Source organism: Urocampus carinirostris, chromosome 14, assembly GCF_059441175.1.
Source record: "Urocampus carinirostris isolate Australia breed hairy pipefish chromosome 14, RoL_Ucar_1.0, whole genome shotgun sequence".
Taxonomy (NCBI): Eukaryota; Metazoa; Chordata; class Actinopteri; order Syngnathiformes; family Syngnathidae; genus Urocampus; species Urocampus carinirostris.
In genome coordinates, this window is record NC_142362.1 from 5,724,333 (window position 1) to 5,750,126 (window position 25,794).

Sequence of the window (25,794 nt, forward strand, 5' to 3'; positions counted from 1 at the left end):
GGAAGAGCGCACTTTTTTAAAGCCTGGTGGCGGCCCTTTTTTTTCTATAATACATTATCCCCAATCCCATATGACTGCAAGCTAGGACCAGTAAGGGGCATGCTGTTCTGACCCGCCTAATATGAAATTCATGTTTGTGGTCTCAATCCATTACCACCAGTGGACGATTTCTGGGAACAGGCCGGCAGAGCACATCTGTTTTCAGTTCAGGCCACTGAAATGTGCCATTCCGCCCAGCTTGAAATGAACTCCACTGGGTTTGCCCGTGATCTATTATCCCCAGTCAACTATCGGTGAAAGCTTGGGCTGCAAGCTCACACTTTTTTAAGACTAGTGTTTTGTTTTGTCCACAATACATTATCCCCAATCCCATATTACTGCAAGCGAGGACCGGTAGAAGGCACTTTTATTAGGGGGCATGCTGTCCCGACCCGCTTAAGATGAAATTCACGTTTGTGGCCGCAATCCATTACCCCTAGTGGACGATTTCTGTGAAAAGGCCGGCAGAGTGCATTTGTTTTCAATTCAGGCCACTGAAGTGTGCCATTGTGGCCAGCCTAAAAGGAACTCCACCAATTTGGCTGTGATCTATTATCCCTGGTCAACTATCGCTGAAAGCTTGGGCTAGAAGCGTGCACTTTTTTAAGCCTGGTTGTTTTGGTTTTTTTGCCACAATACATTATCCCCAATCCCATATGACTGCAAGCGAGGACCGGTAGGCGGCATGCTGTTCTGACCCGCCTAATATGAAATTCATGTTTGTGGCCGCAATCCATTACCCCCGGTGGACGATTTCCGGGAACAGGCCGGCAGAGCGCATTGGTTTTCGGTTCAGGACAACGAAGCAGGCCATTGAGGCCAGCTTCAAATGAATGGAAAATACGGTAGCGGAAGTCAATGCTTCTTCAGAGTACCAGAAACAACTCGGAAATAGAGAAGATGCACCAATGGAGGACAGTGAGAGACTCTCACTCAGGGGACACGGGAAGGGAAGAGACGAGCGAAGGAGAACGGAGGACAAACGCAGGACACACGCAGAAAACGAGAGCTATCGTGCTTCTCCTGGAAATTCTCTCCAATCTCACTTACCCTCGGACGGGGTTGACGGCGATGGCGTAGGGCTCCCCGGCGATATCGGTAATCAATCGGGTGCAATTGGGTCCCCCGAGTTGTCCGACGTTTATGGAATATCGCAATCGGGTCCAGTGCGCCGTGTAATAGCTAAACCAGTGCATGCGAGAGTGATCGGTCCAGTAGATGTTCCCCGTGATCCAGTCGGCTGAAATGTCTCTCGGGCGTCTGAAGTCCGAACACTGATGGAAGAAACACATAAAACGTGATTTTTTTTCTCATAATAATTCACTTAAACCCCCAATGTGTATTATTTGACCACTAGGTGACACTATATTGTCTAATACGAACGAAAACCAATGCCAACAAAGCACGGCGTAGCAGCAAGATGCCAAATATACATAGCGGCGACCTTAGACAGGGATTCCACTATGTAAAATTTATACAAATTTCTCAACCAACTAATATTTATAGAAATTAGCAATAGTACTATGGCATTTTCACCACTAGGGGGCACTGAATATTACACACTGCCCGTTTAAAGCCCTGATGGGTAATATTTGACCGCAAGTTGGCACTGTATTGTCTTATACGAACAAAAACCAGTGCCAACAAAGCACAGGGTATCAGCAAGATGCCAAACTAACATAGCGGCGACCTTAGACAGTGATTCAACTAGAATAGAATAGAGACACGCGAAGCCGCTGCACTCGCGCGCGCCGCCATCTTCAATATCTATGTAAAATATATACAAATTTCTCAGACTACGAATATTTATAGAAATTAACAATAGTACTATGGCATAAAAACATAAACTTAGTATTCAAATGAAGTTTTTTTCACCACTAGGAGGCACTAAATATTAAACACTGCCGTGTAAAACCCTGGTGGGTAATATTTGACCGCTAGGTGGCACTGTATCATCTAATACGAACAAAAACCAGTGCCAACAAAGCACAGCGTAGCAGCAAGATGCCAAACTAACATAGCGGCGACCTTAGACAGTGATTCAACTAGAATAGAATAGAGACACGCGAAGCCGCTGCACTCGCGCGCGCCGCCATCTTGAATATCTATGTAAAATATATACAAATTTCTCAAACTACGAATATTAATAGAAATTAACAATAGTACGATGGGATAAAAACAAACTTAGTAATCAAATGAAGTTTTTTTCACCACTAGGAGGCACTAAATATTACACACTGCTGTTTAAAGCCATGGTGGGTAATATTTGACCACTAAATAACACTGTATTGTCTAAAGCGAACGTAAACCAGCACCGAGAGCACGGCATAGCAGCAAGATGCCAAACAAACATGGCGGAGACTTTAAAAAGGGATTTCACTATTTCGAAGGTATACACATTTTTTTGACCAATGAATATTTATAAAAATTAACATAGGTATTCTAGTTTTTGCCTTGTATTTATATCAATTACATTTGTTTTAATCACTAGAAGGCACAACACTGATTAAATAATGTGTTTCTTCATTTATCAAATAGAATACTCTTTTATTATCATTTTTCTCATTTTACTTCAAAATACATACGATTTTAATAAAATGAGAAACATGATCGGACTGGTGAGAATTTTTGTAGTAAAGTAAGAAAAAATACTTCCATAATTTGAAGAAGAAACTTATTCCTCATGCCATGAGGCTCTTTAACTCCACCTGTGGGAGTATAATCCCACATTAAACCCCACCCCCACATTTGCATATTAGCCTATTTTTATTTTTTATTTTGTTTTTTTTGCTCTCCTATTTTAGTATTTTTTATTATGTTTAAATACTCTATATCAACATGTTTTATTGGGTATTTTTGTATTCTATATATTTTATTCTATTATTCTATTTTTCAACACAAGGATACTGCTGGAAGTCTGAATTTCCCTACGGGGATGGATAAATTATCTATCTATCTATCTATCTAGACATCTATCCAGACATCTATCCAGACATCTATCTATCTAGACATCTATCTATCTAGACATCTATCTATCTATCTATCTAGACATCTATCTTGACATCTATCTATCTAGACATCTATCTATCTAGACATCTATCCAGACATCTATCTTGACATCTATCTATCTAGACATCTATCTATCTGGAAATCTAGACCTCTATCCATCTATCTATCTAGACATCTATCTATCTAGATCTAACTAAAGATCTATCTATCTATCTAGATCTAACTAAAGATCTATCTATCTATCTAGATCTAACTAAAGATCTATCTATCTATCTATCTATCTTACTATCTATCTATCTATCTAGACATCTATCTATCTAGACATCTATCTAGACATCTATCCAGACATTTATCTATCTAGACATCTATCCAGACATCTATCCAGACATCTATCTATCTAGACATCTATCCAGACATCTATCTTGACATCTATCTATCTAGACATCTATCTATCTAGATCTGACTAAAGATCTATCTATCTATCTAGATCTGACTAAAGATCTATCTATCTATCTAGATCTAACTAAAGATCTATCTATCTATCTATCTAGATCTAACTAAAGATCTATCTATCTATCTATCTATCTATCTATCTATCTATCTAGATCTAACTAAAGATCTATCTATCTATCTATCTATCTATCTATCTATCTAGATCTAACTAAAGATCTATCTATCTATCTATCTATCTATCTATCTATCCATCTATCTATCTAGAAATCTATCTAGACATCTTTCTTGACATCTATCTATCTAGACATCTATCTATTTTAACTTTTATCTTATCGTTTTTATTTCAGATTTTTATTTTATATTTGAGGTGCATACCTTTCCATTGGTGGGTAATAATACTTACGAGCTCCAATTGGTTCAAACAACAGGAAAGAGTTACTCACGATATTTCGGATATTGCTCTTTGTTTGACTCCTTTCTGCGCTGTCTTTGTAAAAAATTCCGCCCGGGTTGAATTGCGTGGCCCAGATGAACTTCTGCCGCTGAAAGAGAGCGTCCATCCCGATAATCCGAGCGTTGTCCTCGATTTGCGCCAAGACTTTTTGTCCGTGGCTCCGATTAAACGGGTGCGCGAAACTCCGGATTTCCGTGTCGTTGGCCACGTAGAGGATCCGGTCCTCCGTACCTGGGCAAGTCGGTCGGAAGGGATTCGGTCGGTTGAGTCAAAAGAAGGGGAAAAACATCGCCGGCTTACCTTTGGCCACGCAGTTTCCGTCGATTTCCTTGTAATTTCTGTCGCACGAGCATTTGAACGATCCTTTGGTGTTGGTGCAGTAATGAGGACACGTGTCAAACTGCAGGCACTCGTTTGTCTCTGAAATTGGGGACGCAACAAATATTTCAGAAGATTTAAACCTTCATTATCCGGCGAATTGGGACCAGAACGCCCCACGATATGAAAAGAGATCCAGGAAATGTTATTCATTCGTCAGGCTCAGATGCAGCCAAGCCTCTCTCTCCCTCCATCCCGCCTTGTGTCTCTGACGCTACCCACCCCGCGCCTTCCGATTGGATAAGCGACTGGGGGCGGAGTCACTGAAGCAGTTATTTTTGTTGGGTCTAAAGCAGGGGTGTCAAACTCATTTTAACTCGGGGGCCACACGATATAACATTCTGTCGGGGGCCGGACTAGTCGATTAGCGAGAAAGAAAAAGAGAGAGAAAGAAATAAGAGAAAGAGGGAGGGAAAAGGAGAGAGGCTGGGCTGCATCTGAGCCTAGATAATCGTCTTTTGAGGGGTGGGTAGCGTCAGAGACAGAGGGAGGGAGGGAGGAAGTCAGGGAGACAGAGGCTGGGCTGCATCTGAGCCTACATAATTGTCTCGTGCGGGGTGGGTAGCGTAAGAGACAGAGGGAGGGAGAGAGAAAGAGGCTGGGCTGCATTTGAGCCTAGATAATCGTCTCGTGCGGGGTGGGTAGCGTCAGAGACAGTGGGAGGGAGGGAGAGAGAGGCTGGGCTGCATCTGAGCCTAGATAATTGTCTTGTGTGGGGTGGGTAGCATCAGAGACAGAGGGAGGGAGGGAGAGAGAGGCTGGGCTGCATCTGAGCCTAGATAATTGTCTTGTGTGGGGTGGGTAGCGTCAGAGACAGAAGGAGGGAGGGAGAGAGAGGCTGGGCTGCATCTGAGCCTAAATAATCGTCTCATCGGATAAACGAAAATATCTGTCAAATTCCGTGGAGGTTTTTGCAACAAAGACCATCATGGGGTACCTTGACACTGCCCCGTCTTGAGGTCCCTCTTGAATCCAACTTTGCACCGACAAGCTGCGTTGGCGTTACTGTTATTGCAGACGGCATCATCGCCGCACGGGTTGCTTTTCTTGCCGCATACGTCGCCGCTGGAGACTGCAAACACAAAAACACCGGCCGCCTTTGATGCCGACACGCCTTCCCCTCGATACCGGGACACCCGCTGCGTTTTGCTTTTCATGTGCGAGAAGTCGAAAGGACAGCGCCGCCTTTCGCGGCAAACCCGGAGTCGGAGAGACATTTTGAGAAAGGGATGCGGCCCGGCCTTGCTATAACCTGGGGGTCTTTGATGGGTTCGACACCAAGGTTGGAAAGCTTACTTGAAAAATGGAATCTATTGAAAAATGTGTGGTGAGGACACCTTGCTCAAAAATAGCCTTGAAAAATTAGCACATAGTTCTTTCTCCCACTTAGAAATCATGGAGGGGGTATGAAATTTTCATTGTAGGTGAATTTCCACTGTGAGAGAGATAAACTAAAAACAAAAATCCAGAATTCACAATGCATGCTTTTTTAAAGATGAACAGGGGAACAACCTCCTTCCCTCAGTCAGAACATTGAAGATGGCTGGGTCTTCCAACACGACACCGATCCGAAGCACACAAAAAAACAAGGAGTGGCTCTGTAAGAAGCATATCAAGGTTCTAGCATGGCCCAGTCAGTCTCCAGACCTGAACCTGAGACTAAAATAGAACTTTTTGGTCATAATTCCACTAAGCATGTTTGGAGGATGAAGAATAAAGAATAAAATCCGAAGAACACCATCCCTACTGTGAAGCATGGGGGTGGTAGCATCATGCTTTGGGGTTTTTTTTCTGTACATGGATAGGAAGAATGCTCTGCATTAAAGAGACGATGACTGGGACCATGTTTTGTAAGATTTTAGGGAACAACCTCCTTCCCTGAGTCAGAGCATTGAAGACGGGTCATGGCTGGGTCTTCCAACACGACAACGACCCGAAGCACACGGCCAGGAAAACCAAGGAGTGCTTCCGTAAGAAGCTTATTAAGGTTCTAGCGTGGCCCAGTCAGTCTCCAGACCTGAACCCGAGACTAAAATAGAACTTTTTGGTCATAATTCCACTAAGCATGTTTGGAGGAAGAAGAATAAAGAATAAAATCCGAAGAACACCATCCCTACTGTGAAGCATGGGGGTGGTAGCATCATGCTTTGGGGGTTTTGTTCTGTACATGGATAAGAAGAGTGCTCTGCATTAAAGAGAGGATGACTAGGGCCGTGTATTGTGAGATTTAGGAAACAACCTCCTTCTCTCAGTCAGCGCATTGAAGACGGGTCTTCCAACACGACAACAACCTGAAGCACAGAGCCAGGAAAACCAAGGAGTGCTTCCGTAAAGAGCATATCAAGGTTCTAGCATGGCTCCAGACCTAAACCCATTCGAAAATCTTTTGAAGGAGCTCAAGCTTTGTGTTTCTCAGCGACAGCCCAGAAACCCGACTGATCTAGAGAAGATCTGTGTGGAGGAGTGGGCCAAAATCCTTCCTGCAATGTGTGCAAACCAAGTGAACAACTACAGTAAACGTTTGACCTCTGTAATAGCAAACGAAGGCTACTCTACCAAATATTAACATTCATTTTCTCAGGTGTTCAAATACTTATTTGCAACTATATCAAACAAATAAATCGTTAAAAAATCAGGCATTGTGATTTCTGGATTTTTCTTTTTAGTTTATCTCTCTCACAGTAGACATGCAACTACGATGTAAATTTCAGACCCTTCTAGGATTTCTAAGTGGGAGGAATAGCAAAATAGCAGGAGGTTCAAATACTTCATTTCTTCACTGTATATTCTCTCGTATCCTAATCACGCAACGCCGTTACAGGGATTCCGTTACTTCCTGACCCCGGTCGGCACTCACGGGCTTTACAGTCCTGCTCGTCTGAGCCGCCATCGCCGCAATCGTTGAAAAGGTCGCATTGGAATTGGAGCGAAATGCATCGCCGATTGCTGCAGGTGAACTCGGTCTTCCCGCAGGGTCGGGGTCGGCCGGCGGCAGCCTCTGCAAACGTGGAAAAAGATCGCTTTGTTTTCAGTTTTTGTCATTCGTGTCCGTGCTTCCGAAGGTTCAATTACCGTATTTTCCGCACTATAAGGCGCACCTAAAAGCCTTTATTTTTTTCAAAAGCTGACCATGCGCCTTATAATACAGTGCGCCTTATATATGGATCAATATTAATTCGCAAAGTCTTGCAACTAACTTGCAGCCGCCGACTAGATTTTCCCCCGAACGCCAAGTAGGCCGCGGTGTATGCTGGGATTTATTTACCGGCGTTTCATTGGCTAACCAATGTGTCAGTCATTATTTGAATCGATCACTATTGGCTAAAGTTATTCGGAGGTCAAGGGGCGGATCCTTTTTATCATTTACAGGCTGCCATTGGCTTAAACGGCAAAACAAAGCCTACAATTGGCCAAAAAAGATGAATGCGTATAGCACGTGGCTGACGGCATACAGAAAGCATTTTTTTACTATTTTGTATTTGTAAATATTTTACTCTCCTGGCTTTACTAAACTCACGGATATAAGAGGACCACGGCTGCACATTATTATGAACACAACGACTTCGGTGAGCTACTCCGGCTATATATTATCCCTGTATCTTGTTTCAGACTGAACTCGATGTTTCTGTGATAAGCGGTGCAGATAATGGATGGAATGGAGTGTCTATTTTTAAATTAAACTCAATTCCAAGTGTTTATTGTCATATGCACAGTAAAGTTGCGAGCGAAAAAGAAAATCGAAACTAAGGAATGGTTGGCATTTCTTGAATCCCAAGACTTTAACCTTCCGAATGATGGAACGATGCATTTGAGTGACATCGTACGGACACCGCATCCGCACGTGTCTACGACACGTATTTGCTTCTTTGCAAGCCTCCGGAATGTTAAGGGGGTAATAAGTTGGACTGAACTATCTGACTGTTTTGTCCACGTTCCCATTGTAGCGCCTTATAATCCGATGTGTCTTATGTATGTCAAAAATAGGACCAAAAACTATTTTTTCGGGATGCGCCCTATAACCCAGTGCGCCTCATAGTGCGGAAAATACAGTAGTAGAAAACAGTCAAATATATAATGTATATATGTAACGGGTGTAATATTAACTCTTCTTTTGTTGATTTTTTTGCTGAAATATGTTTGTATAGATTGTGTATAAGTGTCCTGCAATGACGAGTCCAACAGCACCACCTGCTGGTATGGGGGTAAGGTTTAGTTTAGCCTCTGATTTTATGACCGGAAGGCGGATATGGTTAGCGGTGCTAACGGTAAGCCACGATCTTCTGGTGCTCAGCAAAAAGTTTATTGACAATATTAAAACCACAACTGACAAATATTGCAACATACACAGTAATGTAATCGATGGCGTCAAGATTTATTTTTGTGCTAAAATGCTAATTCCCCTTATAGATGTTGAGAACCAGCGGAGGTGCTAAGCACATGGTGTGTATATGTTGTGTCGCTCATTGCGGGTAAATTGTTCCCGTCTTTACACTTGTTATTGTAATTATTTCTATTTTCACAAATATATAAAAAGGATAATGTTGGTTAAAATTTAGATTTGAAAAATATGTCGAGTTGAATTAGTTGTAAAAGTTAAGTTAAGTATTTTGTTAAAATGGATGTAAAAAATATAGTAATGGTTAATTTTCTGTTAGAAAAAGATGAAACTTGCCTCTTCAATTTTATTATTTGTTCAAATAATTCATTGACCACTCAAATTTCGCTATATTTTGGTAGAAAAAAAAATAACATTTGTTTCTTTTTTTTCAAATTTTAAATAGTTTTTTTGAATGTTTTAAAATCAATTTTAATTTAAAAAAAATAATCAGGTATTAATTATTCAAAATGTGCAATTTTTTAACATTTCCAAATTATTTTTAAGTATGACATTAAAGTTTTTTTATATGTATGTCTTTTTGATGTCTATTTTTAAAAATAAAATTTGCATTTTATCTGATTTTAGATTGTTTTTTAAAATGTATCTCTCATTTTATATTGAACTGATTATTCATTAGTCCCATTTCTTCTTAAGTTATTCATTATTTTTAACCATTCACTTTTCATTTTAATCCGCCATCTCCTACCCCCTTTGCATCCACCTGACACTCCACCGGACCATCTACAGTCCCCGTCACACAGAGGTAACAAACATTTTATTTTTCCTTTACATCAGTGGTTGAAAACCTTGACCCAAAGAGCCATAATAGCAAAATATGGATAGCTATAACATACATTGTAAGAAAAAAGTAAGCTAAACCGCAGTTGTTTACAGTTTGTTCTGCAGGTTTTCATCATAAAGTGTCTCAGCAGTGAACATAGATTGTTCAATGAGCTTTCATATAAAAAATACCGTATTTTCCGCACTATAAGGCGCACCGGGTTATAGGGCGCACCCCGAAAAAATAGTTTTTGGTCCTATTTTTGACATACATAAGGCGCACCGGATTATAAGGCGCTACAATGGGAACGTGGACAAAACAGTCAGATAGTTCAGTCCAACTTATTACCCCCTTAACATTCCCAAAGCTTGCAAAGAAGCAAATACATGTCGTAGACACTTGCGGATGCGGTGTCCGTACGATGTCACTCAAATGCATCGTTCCATCATTCGGAAGGTTAAAGTCTTGGGATTCAAGAAATGCCAACCATTCCTTAGTTTCTTATTTCTTTTTCGCTCGCAACTTTACTGTGCATATGACAATAAATTGAGTTTAATTTAAAAATAGACACTCCATTCCATCCATTATCTGCACCGCTTATCACGGAAACATCGGGTTCAGTCTGAAACAAGATACAGGGATAATATACAGCCGGAGTAGCTCACCGAAGGCGTTGTGTTCATAATAATATGCAGCCAATGTCCTCTTATATCCGTGAGTGTAGTAAATCCAGGAGAATAAAATATTTACAAATACAGTATAGTAAAAATGCTTTCTGTATGCCGTCAACCACGTGCTATACAAATTCATCTTTTTCGGCCAATTGCAGGCTTTGTTTTGCCGTTTAAGCCAATGCCAGCCTGTAAATGATAAAAAGGATCCGCCCCTTGACCTCCGAATAACTTTAGCCAATAGTGATCGATTCAAACAATGATTGACACATTGGTTAGCCAATGAAACGCCGGTAAATAAATCCCAGCATACACCGCGGACTACTTGGCGTTCGGGGGAAAATCGAGTCGGCGGCTGCAAGTTAGTTGCAAGACTTTGCGACTAAATATTGATCCATATATAAGGCGCACTGTATTATAAGGCGCATGGTCAGCTTTTGAAAAAAAGAAAGGCTTATAGTGCGGAAAATACGGTACTTGAGAGACGTGCCGCAAAAATGACACCTTGAGTGTAAACTGTAGTTGAGACTGTGGCCTGTGTATACTGCACTGAACTTAAGACAGGATTAGTGTTGTTTTTCTGGGGGGGTACGGGGGTTTTGAAGGCTATAACTAATTACCATTGGTCTTTATCCCCCGCTAAACGTCAATTTCACTTTACGGACCCCACTCCGGAACAGATTTCAGTTGTATCCCGGGGTTTTATCACAGAAGATAAGGAGATCAAACATAGAAGAGGAGAGAATACAAAACGCCGTCCCCAGCCGGTCCCGATTTCCATTGACATCCCGCAGCAGCCAGTCACCTATCCGGATGAGTAGGAAATTGAATTTGCGCAACGACGTGGAGGGCGAGAGAAAAAAAAAAAAAAGGAGGGAGAAAATGAAGCGGCTGGGAAGGAGGTGAGATGGAAGAGATGGATGGCGGACAATGGAGGGAAGCTAATGGAGCCGAGTGAGAGATTGATGGGCGGATCGATGGAATTAGAGGAGAAGATAAGAAGGGAGAGAGAGCGACGGGATGAAAGAGTGAAATATGAATGAAGACATTCGTCCCCTTCGCCAGGGCCCATCGCTCAAATCGGCGGCGTGGAAAGAACCGGGTAGATTTCCTGGATTCGTTTTGTGCAGACAGGGGCTCACAAAGACAAAGTAGACCCCCAGGATTTAACATGAATCCGTTCCGAGGTGGGGTCTCATACAGCCAGCGCACAAAAATCAGGGCTTAAAATTACTAATTAAGAAGCCAATTAAGTCAAAGTTACAGTTTCGAAGTCGAGTCGAAGTAGAACGAAGTTGAGTAAAGTTAGTAGAGTTTGTCGAGAACCGGCTTCTTTGGCTCGGCTCACTAAAAGGAACCGGCTCTTTCGGGTCCTAAATGGCTCTTCGGGTTGTTTTTGCTTCTTTCATCCCAACATGACCAAATTCTATGTAAAATTATGCACAACATGACTTAAAGGAAGGGGGGAATAGACCAAAAAAGAAAAAAATACCAAAATGAAAAAGTAGTGAAAGGCTGAGAAAAAAGAAACAAAAGGAAGACAAAAAAGAAGGAAAAAGTAAATAGAGAACAAAAAGAAAAAGGTAACAGAAAAGAAAAAAAAGTTTGTGTTGCATTCAAATACTTCACAATTATATCAAGTGAATCTTGTTGCCAAGCGGCAGTAGCTCAGGAGGTCGAGCGCTCGTCTTGGGATCAAGGGATCCCAGTTCGAATCCCGGCTCGTCCGTGTTACATGTTGAAGTGTCCTTGGGTAAGACACTGAACCCCTAATACCCCCAATAAGCAGGTTAGCGTCTTACATAGCTGCAAGGCCGCTATTGGGAAATATAGAGCACATTGTAAAGCACTTTCTCTCTGTCTATCTTTCTCTTTATCTTTCACTCGATCTTTTTTATCCTGAAATTCTGCCTCTTTCAATCTTCTGTTATTTTTCTCTCTACCTCTCTGTGTCTCTCTCTCAAAAATTACCTCTCTCTCTTTGCCTCTTTCAGTCCTTTTCTCTTTCTTTTTCTTTCACTCCATCTTTCTATGATTCTCTCTTTATCTGCCTATATCTCTCTTTCTCTCTAGAATGATTACTTTCTGCCTTGTTCTATTGTTTTTTTTTTTCAGTTTCTCCCGAGCTCTTTCTTTCCATCTAATTTCTTTCCTTCTTTGAATTTAATTTCTTTCCTTCTTTGAATTTAATTTCTTTCCTTCTTTCTATGAATTTAATTTCTTTCTTTCTTTCTATGAATTTATTTTTTTTCTTTCTTTCCTTGCAATCTAATTTCCTTCCTTCCTTCCTTCCTTCCTTCCTATTTCATCCCCGTCTCTCCTTCTCTGTCCTTTCTTTCTTGCAATCCTCCTTCCTTCCTTCTTCTCTGACTACTTCATTCTTTCTTCTCATTTATTTGGAATATTTTTTTCGTTCTTTCTCTTTCTTTCTTTCTCTCTTTCTTTTTCCTTACCTTCCTCTCTCTACCTACTTAACTCTTTCTTCTAATGTATTTGCAATCTTTCTCTCCATCTAATTTCTTTGTTTTTTCTTACCATCTAACTTCTTTCTTTCTTTCCATCTATTTTTCCTTCCTTGCTTCCTTTCTATCTCCCTCCCCTTCTCTCCTCTCTGTCCTTCTTCCATTCTTGCAATCCTCCTTCCTTTCTCTTCACCGTCCTCTCTACCTTATTAACTCTTTCTTCTCTCATTTATTTGCAATCTTTCTTTTTCTCCATCTCATTCCTTCTTTCTTTCTTTTCACTTTCCTCTCTACCTACTTAACTCTTTCTTCTCATTTATTTTGAATCTTTCTTTCTCCCTTTCTTTTTTCTTTCTTTCTTTATCCTTACCTTCCTCTATACCTACTTAACTCTTTCTTCTCTCATTTATTTGCAATCTTTCTTTCTTTCCATTTTCTTTCCTTATTTCAATTTTCTTTATTTATTTCCATTTTCTTTCTTTCTTTCCATCTAATTTCTTTCTTTCCATCTAATGTCTTTTTCCTTCTTTCAATCTAATTTCTTTGTTTTTTTATTTCCATTTAATGTGTTTCTTTCCATCTAATTTCCTTCCCTTCTTCCTTTCTATCTCTCCCTCCCCTTTTCTCCTCTCTGTCCTTCTTTCATTCTTGCAATCCTCCTTCCTTTCTCTTCACCGTCCTCTCTACCTAATTAACTCTTTCTTCTCTCATTTATTTGCAATCTTTCTTTCTCTCAATCTAATTTCCTTCTTTCTTTCTTTCTTTCTTTCTTTTCACCTTCCTCTCTACCTACTTAACTCGTTCTTCTTATTTATTTTGATTCTTTCTTTCTCCCTTTATTTTTTCTTTCTTCATCCTTACCTTCCTCTATACCTACTTAACTCTTTCTTCTCTCATTTATTTGCAATCTTTCTTTCTTTCTTTCTTTCTTTCTTTATTTCCATTTTCTTTCTTTCTTTCCATCTAATTTCTTTCTTTCCATCTAATGTCTTTTTTTCCTTCTTTCAATCTAATTTATTTGTTTTTTTATTTCCATCTAATATGTTCCTTTCCATCTAATTTCTTTCTTTCCATCTAATTTCCTTCCTTCCTTTTCATCTAATTCCTTTCTTTCTTTCCATCTGATGTCCTTCCTTCCTTCCTTTCCATCTAATTCCTTTCTTTCTTTCCATCTGATTTCCTTCCTTGCTTCCTTTCCATCTAATTTCTTTCCTTTCTTTCCTTCCTTCCTTCCTTCCTTCCTTTCAATCTCCCTCCCCGTCTCTCCTTCTCTGTCCTTCTTTCATTCTTGCAATCCTCTTTCCTTTCTCTTCACCTTCCTCTCTACCTACTTAACTATTTCTTCTCTCATTTATTTGCAATCTTTCTTTCTTTCTTTCTTTCTCTTTCTTTCCAAGGTTCTTCCTCTCTTTCCTTTTCTCGTTATTTCCTTTTTCAAGGCTAACTGCGAGCAAAGGCGCCCCGACTCACCGCACTCCTCCTCATCCGAGCTGTCGCCGCAGTCGTCGACTTTGTTACAAACTTGGTCGGCACGCAAGCAAACGTGATCGTTTCTGCAGCGGAACGGCCTGGTGGGAGGGCACGCCAGTTTTTCTGCACATCAAAGACAACAAGGACACATCAAAAACGCGTGCCACACATTAACGAGAACTTTCTGTCATATTCCCACATTTCGGGTTTCCAATCCAAGCTAAAAAACTGAAACTGTTTTCGAAAAATCAACAATAAGAGACGCAATCGTAAAGTGGAACTGGATTAGATAGATATAGATAGATACTTTATTCATCCGCGTAGGGAAATTCACACTCCAGCAGTCTACCCTGTTGTTTATTAACAGATTAACATGATGCCCGGAGTGGATGACGTCACGCTAGTCCAAAAGTTCGACATCCCTGCGGCAGATGGAAATCTTTTCTTTGTGTCCAGGGATACACCACCTCGTGTTAGCCAGTCCGCCTCCTCTCCGATTCCCGCAGGCTTTCGTGTCTCTGTATAGCGGCGCTGAAGCCGGATAGCTCCGGGTAGCTCCGGGTGGCTACACGTTAGCGTCCGGGGTGCTAAACGTGAGCCAGCTCCGGGTGGCTACACGTTAGCGTCCGGGGTGCTAAACGTGAGCCACGTTTCCGCAAAACACAGCAACTGCGCTCCCTGTGCGCTTCGATGTTTTCCACCAACACTCGTTGGTCTTATTTGGTCGTGAGTTCACATTTACCATGATTACGGACGGTACCGAAGACTTATAACGCCGCTAGCCGCTTCGCTAGCTCCGGCTCTTCTTCCACGATAGGCCCCTCATCACGCCGGCACGAGAATTCTTCAGGGCAAGGAGTTGAAATTCCTTGAATACACGCATTTTTGTGCGCTAAAACCCATGTCCATAGGATAGTAATCCAAATGTTTAGTTGTCAAACGGGAAGAAAAACACCAAAGATAGAAGCAGACAATAAAACAATAAATCACAAAAAGTGAGAGATAACCAGGGGAGCATCTTTGATCATTATTTTAACATTTTAGATTGTATATTGAATTGTCAGTTGTTGTTTGCAGATGACACAGCGCTTGTGGCTGATTCTGAGGAAACATTGAGAAGGTTGGTAATGGAGTTTGAAAGAGAGTATGTGACAGGTGTAAGTTATGTGTGAATGTTGGGAAGAGTAAGGTGATGAAGTGTTCACGTGGTGGAGTGGGCATGGCGTTAGAAATTCCATATTGACATGATGGCTGCACACAGTTGGACCACTTAAAACTTGTCTCCCTCCTGCAGTTACATGGGATCATCGAAGCTCACTTTGGCCGTCATTTTTTCGGAAATAATAAATTCAACAATCAAGCTGCGAGCAGAGTTCTTTCGTAAAAATGTCACAAAATACTGCAAACAAAAGTATTTCAGATCTCTTCCCCTGGAATAGAGGGGAGCGTGCTGCGTCCGCATGAATCTGCCCACCCCCTTTGGTTCACCCAATCAAATTGCTCTTCTCACTTGGATGGCGTTTTGGGGTGTTTACAGTTTGTTCTATGGGATTTCATAATAAAGTGTCTCAACAGTGCATATACATTGTTTTATGAGGTCCCATGTCAATAATTCTAAACAGGGTAACGTTGGTGTGACACCTTGACTATAAATTAGATGAAACTATAATATACTGGACCAAAACCTCAATGATGTGCAAGCTGCTTCGGGTTCACACGTGCCGAAACTCGGTTTGCACAAACATCAATTAGAATGATATAGAGGAAATATTCATGAGCAAAGTTTTAGGTGACCTCATGAAAAGAGCTATAGGTTCGACACCCTTCTTAAGAAATGCACTCAAGGCTGAGGTCAAACTTAGGACAAGTATTTTTGAGTAGAAGTGGAATAAAACAGCATATAAAATAGTATATAACTTCAACAGCCATAGTTGAAGCATGAAATACAGCAATATGTCGAAAGGTTCTTGAGTTGGGCAGGGTGCAATACTTTTGCAAGCCCCTGTATTGAGTTTCCTCACCGCACATGTCGGCATCCTCATCCGAGTTGTCGCCGCAGTCGTCCTTTCCGTCGCAGATCCAGGTGTGTAGTTTGCACAAAGTGTTATTGCAAATGAATTCGTCGGCTCGGCAGAAGAAAGCACCTACGGGTCACAAGAGAGAATTACAACACAATGGAAAGGGAATTCAGGCGGACGCCGATCTGTTCCTTTTCTGACGATCTATCATTCTTTTATTTTTTGTATCTTTAGCACTCTTATAATCTAGTCAGCATTCAATTCCTAAAAGTCATTTTCAAAAATAATGACTTTGTCTAAAAGGTTTTTATTATACGCATTAAATATCATATTTTACATAATATAATTTACTTTAAAAAATAATCAGTTATGGTTACTCCCTACTGAATTAGTAACTAAATTACTCTTTAGTAAAAGTAACTAGTTATCAGGGAAAGTAACTATTTCTGTTACTGTCAAAAAATGAACACGCACGAAAACGTAGGTAAACACACACAAAAAATGTGCGGGAACAGGCGCAAAAACGTACCTCAAACACACAAAAACCTATGTAAGCACGCACAAAAATGTACGTAAACACGCGCAAAAACATGCGTAAAAATGGATACAATTTACCCAAACACGCACAAAAAAGGATCTAAACGCGCACGAAATCGTACGGAAACACGCATGACATTATACATAAACACTGCACAAAAACATATCTCAAACACACAAAAATGTACATAAGCACGCACAAAAATGTGCCTTAAATGTAAAAAGACTTAAGCATATACTAATGTACCGTATGTAAACACACACCCAAAAACATAATGTACATAATCGCATAAAACATTCGTGAACACACCCAAAAACATACGTAAGCACAAAGAATAATGTACGCAAACACATAAAACATTTGTTAATACACACAGAAACGTACCTCAAACACACAAACACGTATGTAAAGACGCTCGAAAATGTACGTAAGCATGCACTAATGTACAATTACGTAAACACGCACAAAAACGTACCCAAGCACGCACAAAAACATACAGAAACACACACGAAAGCATACCTCAAACGCACAAAAACTTATGTAAAGACGCACCAAAATGTACATAAGCATACACTAACATACAGTACGTGAACACACACAAAAACATACCTAAGCACACACAATTATATACGTAAACACATAAAACATTCGTTAACACACACAAAAACGTACATCGAACGCACAAAAACTTATGTAAAGACGCACCAAAATGAACGTAAACACAAGACATTCCTTAATACACACAAAAACGTACATAAGCACACACAATAATGTACGTAAACACATAAAACATGCCTTAATACACACAAAAACGTACCTCAAACGCACAAAAATGTATATAAAGATGCACGAAAAAGTATGTAAAAAACGGATAAAATCTACCCAAACGAGCACAAAAACATATGTAAACGCGCACAAATTGTACATAAGCATACATTAATGTACAGTACGTGAATACACACAAAAACATATGTAGGCACACACAGTAATGTACGTAAACACAAAAATTTTTTATTAATACACACAAAAACGTACATCAAACGCACAAAAACGTATGTAAGCACGCACAAAAACGTACCTCAGCCTCACAAACACGTATGTAAAGACGCACGAAAATACACGTAAGCATGCACTAATGTGCAATTACGTAAACATGCACAAAAACATACGTAAGCACGCACAAAAACGTACAGAAACACACACAAAAACGTACCTCAAACGCACAAAAAATTATGTAAAGACGCACCAAAATGTATATAAGCATCTACTAATGTACAGTACGTAAACACATACAAAAACATACATAAGCACACACAGTAATGTACATGAACACAAAAAACATTCGTTAATGCACACAAAAACGTACATCGAACGCACAAAAACGTATGTAACCACGCACAAAAACGTATCTCAAACTCACAAAAACGTTTGTAAAGACTCACAAAAATGTACGTAAGCATACACTAATGTACAATTACGTAAACACTCACAAAAACGTACAGAAACACACACAAAAACGTACCTCAAACGCACAAAAACTTATGTAAAGACGCACCAAGACGTATGTAAGCATACACTAATGTACAGTACGTGAATACACACAAAAACATATGTAAGCACACACAATGATGTACATAAACACATAAAACATTCGTTAATACACACAAAAACGTATGTAAGCGCGCACAAAAACGTACCTGAAACTCACAAAAACGTATGTAAAGACTCACAAAAATGTACGTATGCATGCACTAATGTACAATTCCGTAAACACGCACAAAAACATACGTAAGCACGCACAAAAATGTATGTAAAGATGCACGAAAATGTATGTAAAAACGGATAAAATGTACCCAAACAAGCACAAAAACATATGTAAAGACGCACCAAAATGTACGTAAGCATACACTAATGTACAGTAAGTAAACACACACAAAAACACGCGTAAGCACACACAATAATGTACATCGAACGCACAAAAACGCACCTGAAACTCACAAAAACGTATGTAAGCATGCACTAATGTACTAAAAAGATAAAATTATTTTGTAATGGGCACCCCTACCCTGTTCGCAGTGGTCCTCGTCACTGCCGTCCATGCAGTCCAGTATTCCGTCGCAACGCCACCTTCGAGGGACGCAGTGCGCCCGGTTCAGGCACAGGAACTCGTCTTCCCGACACTCTTTCACGCAGCCGCTCTGGAGTGCAGACAGGAAATCCATTTATAAAATATTACCGTATTTTCCACACTATAAGGTGAACTTAAAAACCCAAATAGGACAGAAATTTGAAAGTCCGCCTTATAACCCTGTGCACCTTATAGTGCAAAATACAGTCATAGGTGGGCGTTGCAGTAGTAAAAAAAAAAAGTCCAGTTGAGTTTGTGTGAAAACCACGCAAAGGTCACTGGGGTCTAAAAAGCAGACCAGTGAGGCGTGGGAGAGCTATAAATTGGCTAACGGTAGAAAATACATCAGGCAAAAGACTTGTTAAGTTTTTTAACCAGCTGCAGCGGGGAGAGTAGCGGGAGGACAAGCATCTCACCGTCCACACTCACTCACTCTGGTACACCTCCCGTCTGCCTGTGTTTTATTGAAATCACAAAACATGGAAAAGTACTGGTATGTTGATAGATAGATAGATAGATAGATAGATAGATACTTTATTCATCCCGCAGACAAAAGAAAAATGACCACCCCCAAAAGAAAAGTGCCAACACCTTTAAACAAAGACAGGAAGACAAAGAGTCGGCCATCAAAAGGAAGATAAACTGATTAGGAATAGACACCTTGAGCAAATACGTTTAAGCCTACTTTACAGTCACCAACCTCGTCAGAGCCGTCCTGGCAATTGTCGTGGCCGTCGCAACGCAGGCTAGCCGACACGCAACCTCCGCTGTCGCACACATACTCATTGGCCGAGCATGAAGGGGGCGCTGACAAGGAGAAAAAAAATCAGTTGTACAGTAATCCCTCGCTATATCGTGGGTTACTTTTTTCAGTGTTGATATTTTGAATATTTTCCTCATTGTGTTCTATATTCTGATCAGCAACCCACAATCTGACATAGCCTTAACATGAGACAACGTGCTGATTTGTACTAGACAAAGTAACACACCGCTTTCGATCGTCAGTAATGGCAACGGCGGAAAAAAAAACATTAGTTGCTAAAAAAATAAGCCGTTGCGTAACAGCATTATTTATAACGGCAAATAAGGTTATACACACCAGATAAACTTCATTTATATTGCGAACCCAAACCCTGAATTCTTTTAAAGGTAAGAAAAAGTGTCAGAAACTGGTGACAAAAAGTTAGCGGACCATAAAGTTGCCTGCCCTATTTTTCACAACTTGAAACACAATAAGACAACTTATCGTTAAAAAAACGGTTGTTGCAAAGTATTAAGGATCGATAACCAGAATATATAACAGAACAACGCTTTAAAATTGAGTTTATTATAAATCTACAATTAACATTCATTGCATGTATATGACATTGCCGTTTTCCATCTACCATTAGTATGAACCTGTATTGATTCATCTTCATTCATACAATGTTTGCGTTGCGTTATCTGCTACAAGCCACGTGAACTCCTCTTTCCAACCATGCTTTTAATGTACGTTTACGTTTTGAAGCGTCATACATTTTGTTGGCTTCTTTTGAATCTTTCTTCTGAAGCTGAGGTTTTGGCTTGATTCCTAACCACTTCTCCATTTTTCTTTGTTCGCTTTGCGTCTATATGCAAATGCCCAACCTTATAACGCTCGGGAAAGTCCGGAAGCATTAAGTTATTCGATGCAGGCTTCTGATTGGCTGCTGAGTATGCAAATTGCCGAACGAACCGAAATTCCAAAATTTCCAAAACGAACGATATTTCAATAAATAAATAAATAAAAAAATAAATAAAAACGAAGATTTTTTTGTTTTCTCTTTCTTGAAAAAGTTGTCAGCACGACCTTATAACGCTCGGGAAAGTCCGGAAGCACGAATTTATTCGATGCAGGCTTCTGATTGGCTGCCGAGTATGCAAATTGCCAAACGAACCGAAATTACAAAATTTCCAAAACGAACGATATTCCAGACACTGGCATTACACACAAATCAATACTGAAAATGGAAAAGGAATTAAAAAAAAAAAAATACAGATTGTACCTGTAGCCTGGCAGTTCCTCTCATCCTCCCCCATCTTGCAGTCTTCCTGTCCGTCACATAGCCACTTTTTGGAAATGCAGAGGTTGTTGTGACAGCGAAATTGGTCCTCGGCACAGTGCGCCTCGCAGCCTTTCTGTAGACCCCCCAAAAATACAAAAAGTAAATGCTAGCAGCAAAAACACCGCAGATGGATAGATCTTTGGTTGAATCTAGATAGATAGATCTTTAGTTAAATCTAGATAGATAGATCTTAAGTTGAATCTAGATTGATAGATCTTTAGTTAGATCTAGATAGAATAGATCTTTTGTTAAATCTAGATAGAATGGATCTTTAGTTAAATCTAGATAGATAGATCTTTAGTTAAATCTAGATAGATAGATCTTTAGTTAAATCTAGATAGATAGATCTTTAGTTAAATCTAGATGGACAGATATTTAGTTAAATCTAGATGGATAAGATAGATAGAACGTTGGATAGATCTTTAGTTAAATCTAGAAAGATAGATCTTTAGATAAATTTAGATGGATAGATCTTTGGTTGAATCTAGATAGATAGATCTTTAGTTAAATCTAGATAGTGAGATCTTTAGTTAAATCTAGATAGATAGATCTTTAGTTAAATCTAGATAGATAGATCTTTAGTTAAATCTAGATAGATAGATCTTTAGTTAAATCTAGATGGACAGATATTTAGTTAAATCTAGATGGATAAGATAGATAGAACGTTGGATAGATCTTTAGTTAAATCTAGAAAGATAGATCTTTAGATAAATTTAGATGGATAGATCTTTGGTTGAATCTAGATAGATAGATCTTTAGTTAAATCTAGATAGTGAGATCTTTAGTTAAATCTAGAAAGATAGATCTTTAGATAAATTTAGATGGATAGATCTTTAGTTGAATCTAGAATGATAGATCTTTAGTTAGATCTAGATAGATAGATCTTTAGTTAAATCTAGATGGATAGGATGGATAGAAAGATAGAATAGAACTTTAGTTAAATCTAGATCGATAGGATAGATAGAAAGATGGATATATCTTTGGTTGAATCTAGATAGATATATCTTTACTTAAATCTAGATATATAGATCTTTAGTTAAATCTAGATAGATAGATATTTAGTTAAATCTAGATGGACAGATCTTTAGTTAAATCTATATGGATAGGATGGATAGAAAGTTGGATAGATGTTTAGTTAAATCTAGATAGATAGATCTTTAGTTAAATCTAGATCGATAGATCTTTAGTTAAATCTAGATAGTGAGATCTTTAGTTAAATCTAGAAAGATAGATATTTAGATAAATTTAGATGGATAGATCTTTAGTTGAATCTAGAATGATAGATCTTTAGTTAGATCTAGATATAATAGATCTTTAGTTAAATCTAGATGGATAGGATAGATTGAAAATTAGAATAGATCTTTAGTTAAATCTAGATCGATAGGATAGATAGAAAGATGGATAGATCTTTGGTTAAATCTAGATTGATATATCTTTAGTTCAATCTAGATAGATAGATCTTTAGTTGAATTTAGATTGATAGATCTTTAGTTAGATTTAGATAGAATAGATCTTTAGTTAAATCTAGATGGATAGGATAGATGGAAAGATAGAATAGATCTTTAGTTAAATCTAGATCGATAGAATGGATAGAAAGATGGATAGATCTTTGGTTAAATCTAGATAGATAGATCTTTAGTTCAATCTAGATAGATAGATCTTTAGTTAAATCTATATGGATAGGATAGATAGAAAGTTGGATAGATCTTTAGTTTAATCTAGATAGATAGATCTTTAGTTAAATCTAGATAGATAGATCTTTAGTTAAATCTAGATAGTGAGATCTTTAGTTAAATCTAGATCGATAGAATGGATAGAAAGATGGATAGATCTTTGGTTAAATCTAGATAGATAGATCTTTAGTTCAATCTAGATGGATAGATCTTTAGTTAAATCTATATGGATAGGATAGATAGAAAGTTGGATAGATCTTTAGTTTAATCTAGATAGATAGATCTTTAGTTAAATCTAGATAGATAGATCTTTAGTTAAATCTAGAAAGATAGATCTTTAGATAAATTTAGATGAATAGATCTTTAGTTGAATCGAGAATGATAGATCTTTAGTTAGATCTAGATAGAATAGATCTTTAGTTAAATCTAGATGGATAGGATAGATAGAAAATTAGAATAGATCTGTAGTTAAATCTAGATCGATAGGATAGATAGAAAGATGATAGATCTTTGGTTAAATCTAAATAGATAGATCTTTAGTTCAATCTAGATAGATAGATCTTTAGTTGAATTTAGACTGATAGATCTTTAGTTAGATTTAGATAGAATAGATCTTTAGTTAAATCTAGATGGATAGGATAGATAGAAAGATGGATAGATCTTTAGTTAAATCTAGATAGATAGATCTTTAATTAAATCTAGATGGATAGATATTTAGTTAAATCTAGATGGATAGATCTTTAGTTAAATCTAGATGGCTAGATCTTTAGTTAAATCTAGATGGCTAGATCTTTAGTTAAATCTAGATGGATAGATTTTTAATTTTACTAGAAAAAAATATACTTAAAAAAAATATTAAAAGGGATAATGTGCGCAGGTTGTTGTGACAGCGAAATTGGTCCTCGGCACAGTGCGCCTCGCAGCCTTTCTGTAGACCCCCCAAAAATACAAAAAGTAAATGCTAGCAGCAAAAACACAGCTAACAAGGCCACCCACGCCCGACGGACGCTCATTGTTCCCGAGCAGGTACGGTCTCGTACTCGAGATGACGAACGTCACGCTTAAAAGCAACGCGGGAGGCTGAAGAGGCACTTGAGGCTTGTGCCTCACTTCCACTCGGCGGAGCTGAACGGCGTTTAACTATAGTGACCCTCGAAGCCTCCGTCGGGATCCCTGAAAACAATTTGATGAAGGCGAGCGGCGGGAGGAACGAAGAGAAGGTTTCGCTAATGTGTAAAAAAGGAGGCTAATGTGCTAACTGGATTCGCTAAAGAAGGATGAATAATTCGCGGTGCGTCATTATTATTGATGATGGGACTTGAAAGAGATGATTATGCTTTTTATGTTAAATGCTAAATGTTTCTTATTTGAAATTGTAAGCGATGCTGGTTCAGTGTGGAGTGTTGCCTTGGTGTGCAATGCTACACTTGTAGCTCTTTCATGGATTTTTATGATATTTATTTAGATATAGATATAGAGAGATAGAGAGATAGGTAGATGGATAGGTAGATAGAGATATATTTAGTTAAATCTAGATGGATAGATCCTTAGTTAAATCTAGATAGAATAGATATTTAGTTGAATTTAGATTGATAGATCTTTAGTTAGATCTAGATGGATAGATCTTTAGTTAAATCTAGGTAGAATAGATCTTTAGTTGAATCTAGATTGATAGATATTTAGTTAGATCTAGATAGAATAGATCTTTAGTTAAATCTAGATGAATAGGATAGCTAGAAAGATGGATAGATCTTTAGTTAAATCTAGATAGATAGATCTTTAGTTAAATCTAGATGGATACATTCTTAGTTAAATCTAGATAGATAGATCTTAAGTTGAATCTAGATTGATAGGACTTTAGTTAGATCTAGATAGAATAGATATTTTGTTAAATCTAGATAGATACATTCTTAGTTAAATCTAGATAGATAGATCTTAAGTTGAATCTAGATTGATAGATCTTTAGTTAGATCTAGACAGAATAGATCTTTAGTTAAATCTAGATAGATAGATAGATCTTTACTTAAATCTAGATATATAGATCTTTAGTTAAATCTAGTTGGATAGATCTTTAGTTAAATTTAGTTGGATAGATCTTTAGTTGAATTTAGATTGATTGATCTTTAGTTAAATCTAGATGGATAGATCTTTAGTTAAATCTAGATAGAATAGATATTTAGTTGAATTTAGATTGATAGATCTTTGGTTAGATCTAGATAGAATAGATCTTTAGTTAAATCTAGATGGATAGGATAGATAAAAAGATGGATAGATCTTTGGTTGAATCTAGATAGATAGATCTTTAGTTAAATCTAGATAGATACATTCTTAGTTAAATCTAGATAGATAGATCTTAAGTTGAATCTAGACTGATAGATCTTTAGTTAGATCTAGATAGAATAGATCTTTGGTTAAATCTAGATAGATAGATCTTTACTTAAATCTAGATATATAGATCTTTAGTTAAATCTAGTTAAATCCAGATGGACAGATCTTTAGTTAAATCTAGATGGATAGGATAGATAGAAAGATGGATAGATCTTTACTTAAATCTAGATAGATAGATCTTTAGTTAAATCTAGATAGAAAAAGAAAAAGATGAATGGGAATCACACGTTGGGTTTCACTACGGCATAGAGAAAACATTTTTTACTATTCTGTATTTGTAAATATTTTACACGGTTGGATTTACTACACTCACGGTTGTAAGAAGACCACGGTTACGTATCATTATTGAACGTGATGGCTGCAAGAGAACTTAGGTGAGCTATGCGGATTTATATTTTCCCGGTATCTTGTTTTAGAACGATCTTGATGTTTCTGTGATGAGTCTATTTTTAAACTCAATTCAATTCAAAGTGTTTATTGTCATATGCGCAGTAAAGAACCCCGTTTCCCTGCACAGTAAAATTCTTACTTTGCTGTCCACACAGTTGCCGGCAAAAATTAAAATGGAAACTAAGAAATGTTTGGCATTTCTTGAATCCCAAGACTTCAACCTTCCGATATTTGGAACGATGCATTTGAGTGACATCTACGGACACCGCATCCGCACGTGTCTACGACACGTATTTGCTTCTTTGCAAGCTTTGGGAATGTTAAGGGGGTAATAAGTTGGACTGAACTATCTGACTGTTTTGTCCACGTTCCCATTTTAGCGCCTTATAATCCAGTGCGCCTTGTGTATGGAAAATATAGGACCAAAAACTATATTTGGGGGGTGCGCCCTATAACCCGGTGCGCCTTATAGTGCGGAAA

General features: G+C 38.5%; 1 protein-coding gene across 1 annotated transcript in view; it reads right to left on the bottom strand.

Moving 5' to 3' along the window:
* The window catches only part of LOC148352542 (low-density lipoprotein receptor-related protein 1B-like), a 583,719-nt gene that overhangs the window by 38,823 nt on the left and 519,102 nt on the right, over nt 1–25,794 (bottom strand). Inside the window, exons 68-77 of the mRNA XM_088353080.1 lie at nt 20,804–20,936; nt 19,480–19,586; nt 18,717–18,849; nt 16,117–16,239; nt 14,096–14,218; nt 7,191–7,331; nt 5,271–5,405; nt 4,256–4,375; nt 3,945–4,186; nt 1,090–1,313 (exon numbers count right to left, since the gene is read on the bottom strand). Coding sequence (XP_088209206.1) covers nt 1,090–1,313; nt 3,945–4,186; nt 4,256–4,375; nt 5,271–5,405; nt 7,191–7,331; nt 14,096–14,218; nt 16,117–16,239; nt 18,717–18,849; nt 19,480–19,586; nt 20,804–20,936 — 1,481 coding nt within the window. The remainder of the gene's footprint in view (nt 1–1,089; nt 1,314–3,944; nt 4,187–4,255; nt 4,376–5,270; nt 5,406–7,190; nt 7,332–14,095; nt 14,219–16,116; nt 16,240–18,716; nt 18,850–19,479; nt 19,587–20,803; nt 20,937–25,794) is intronic.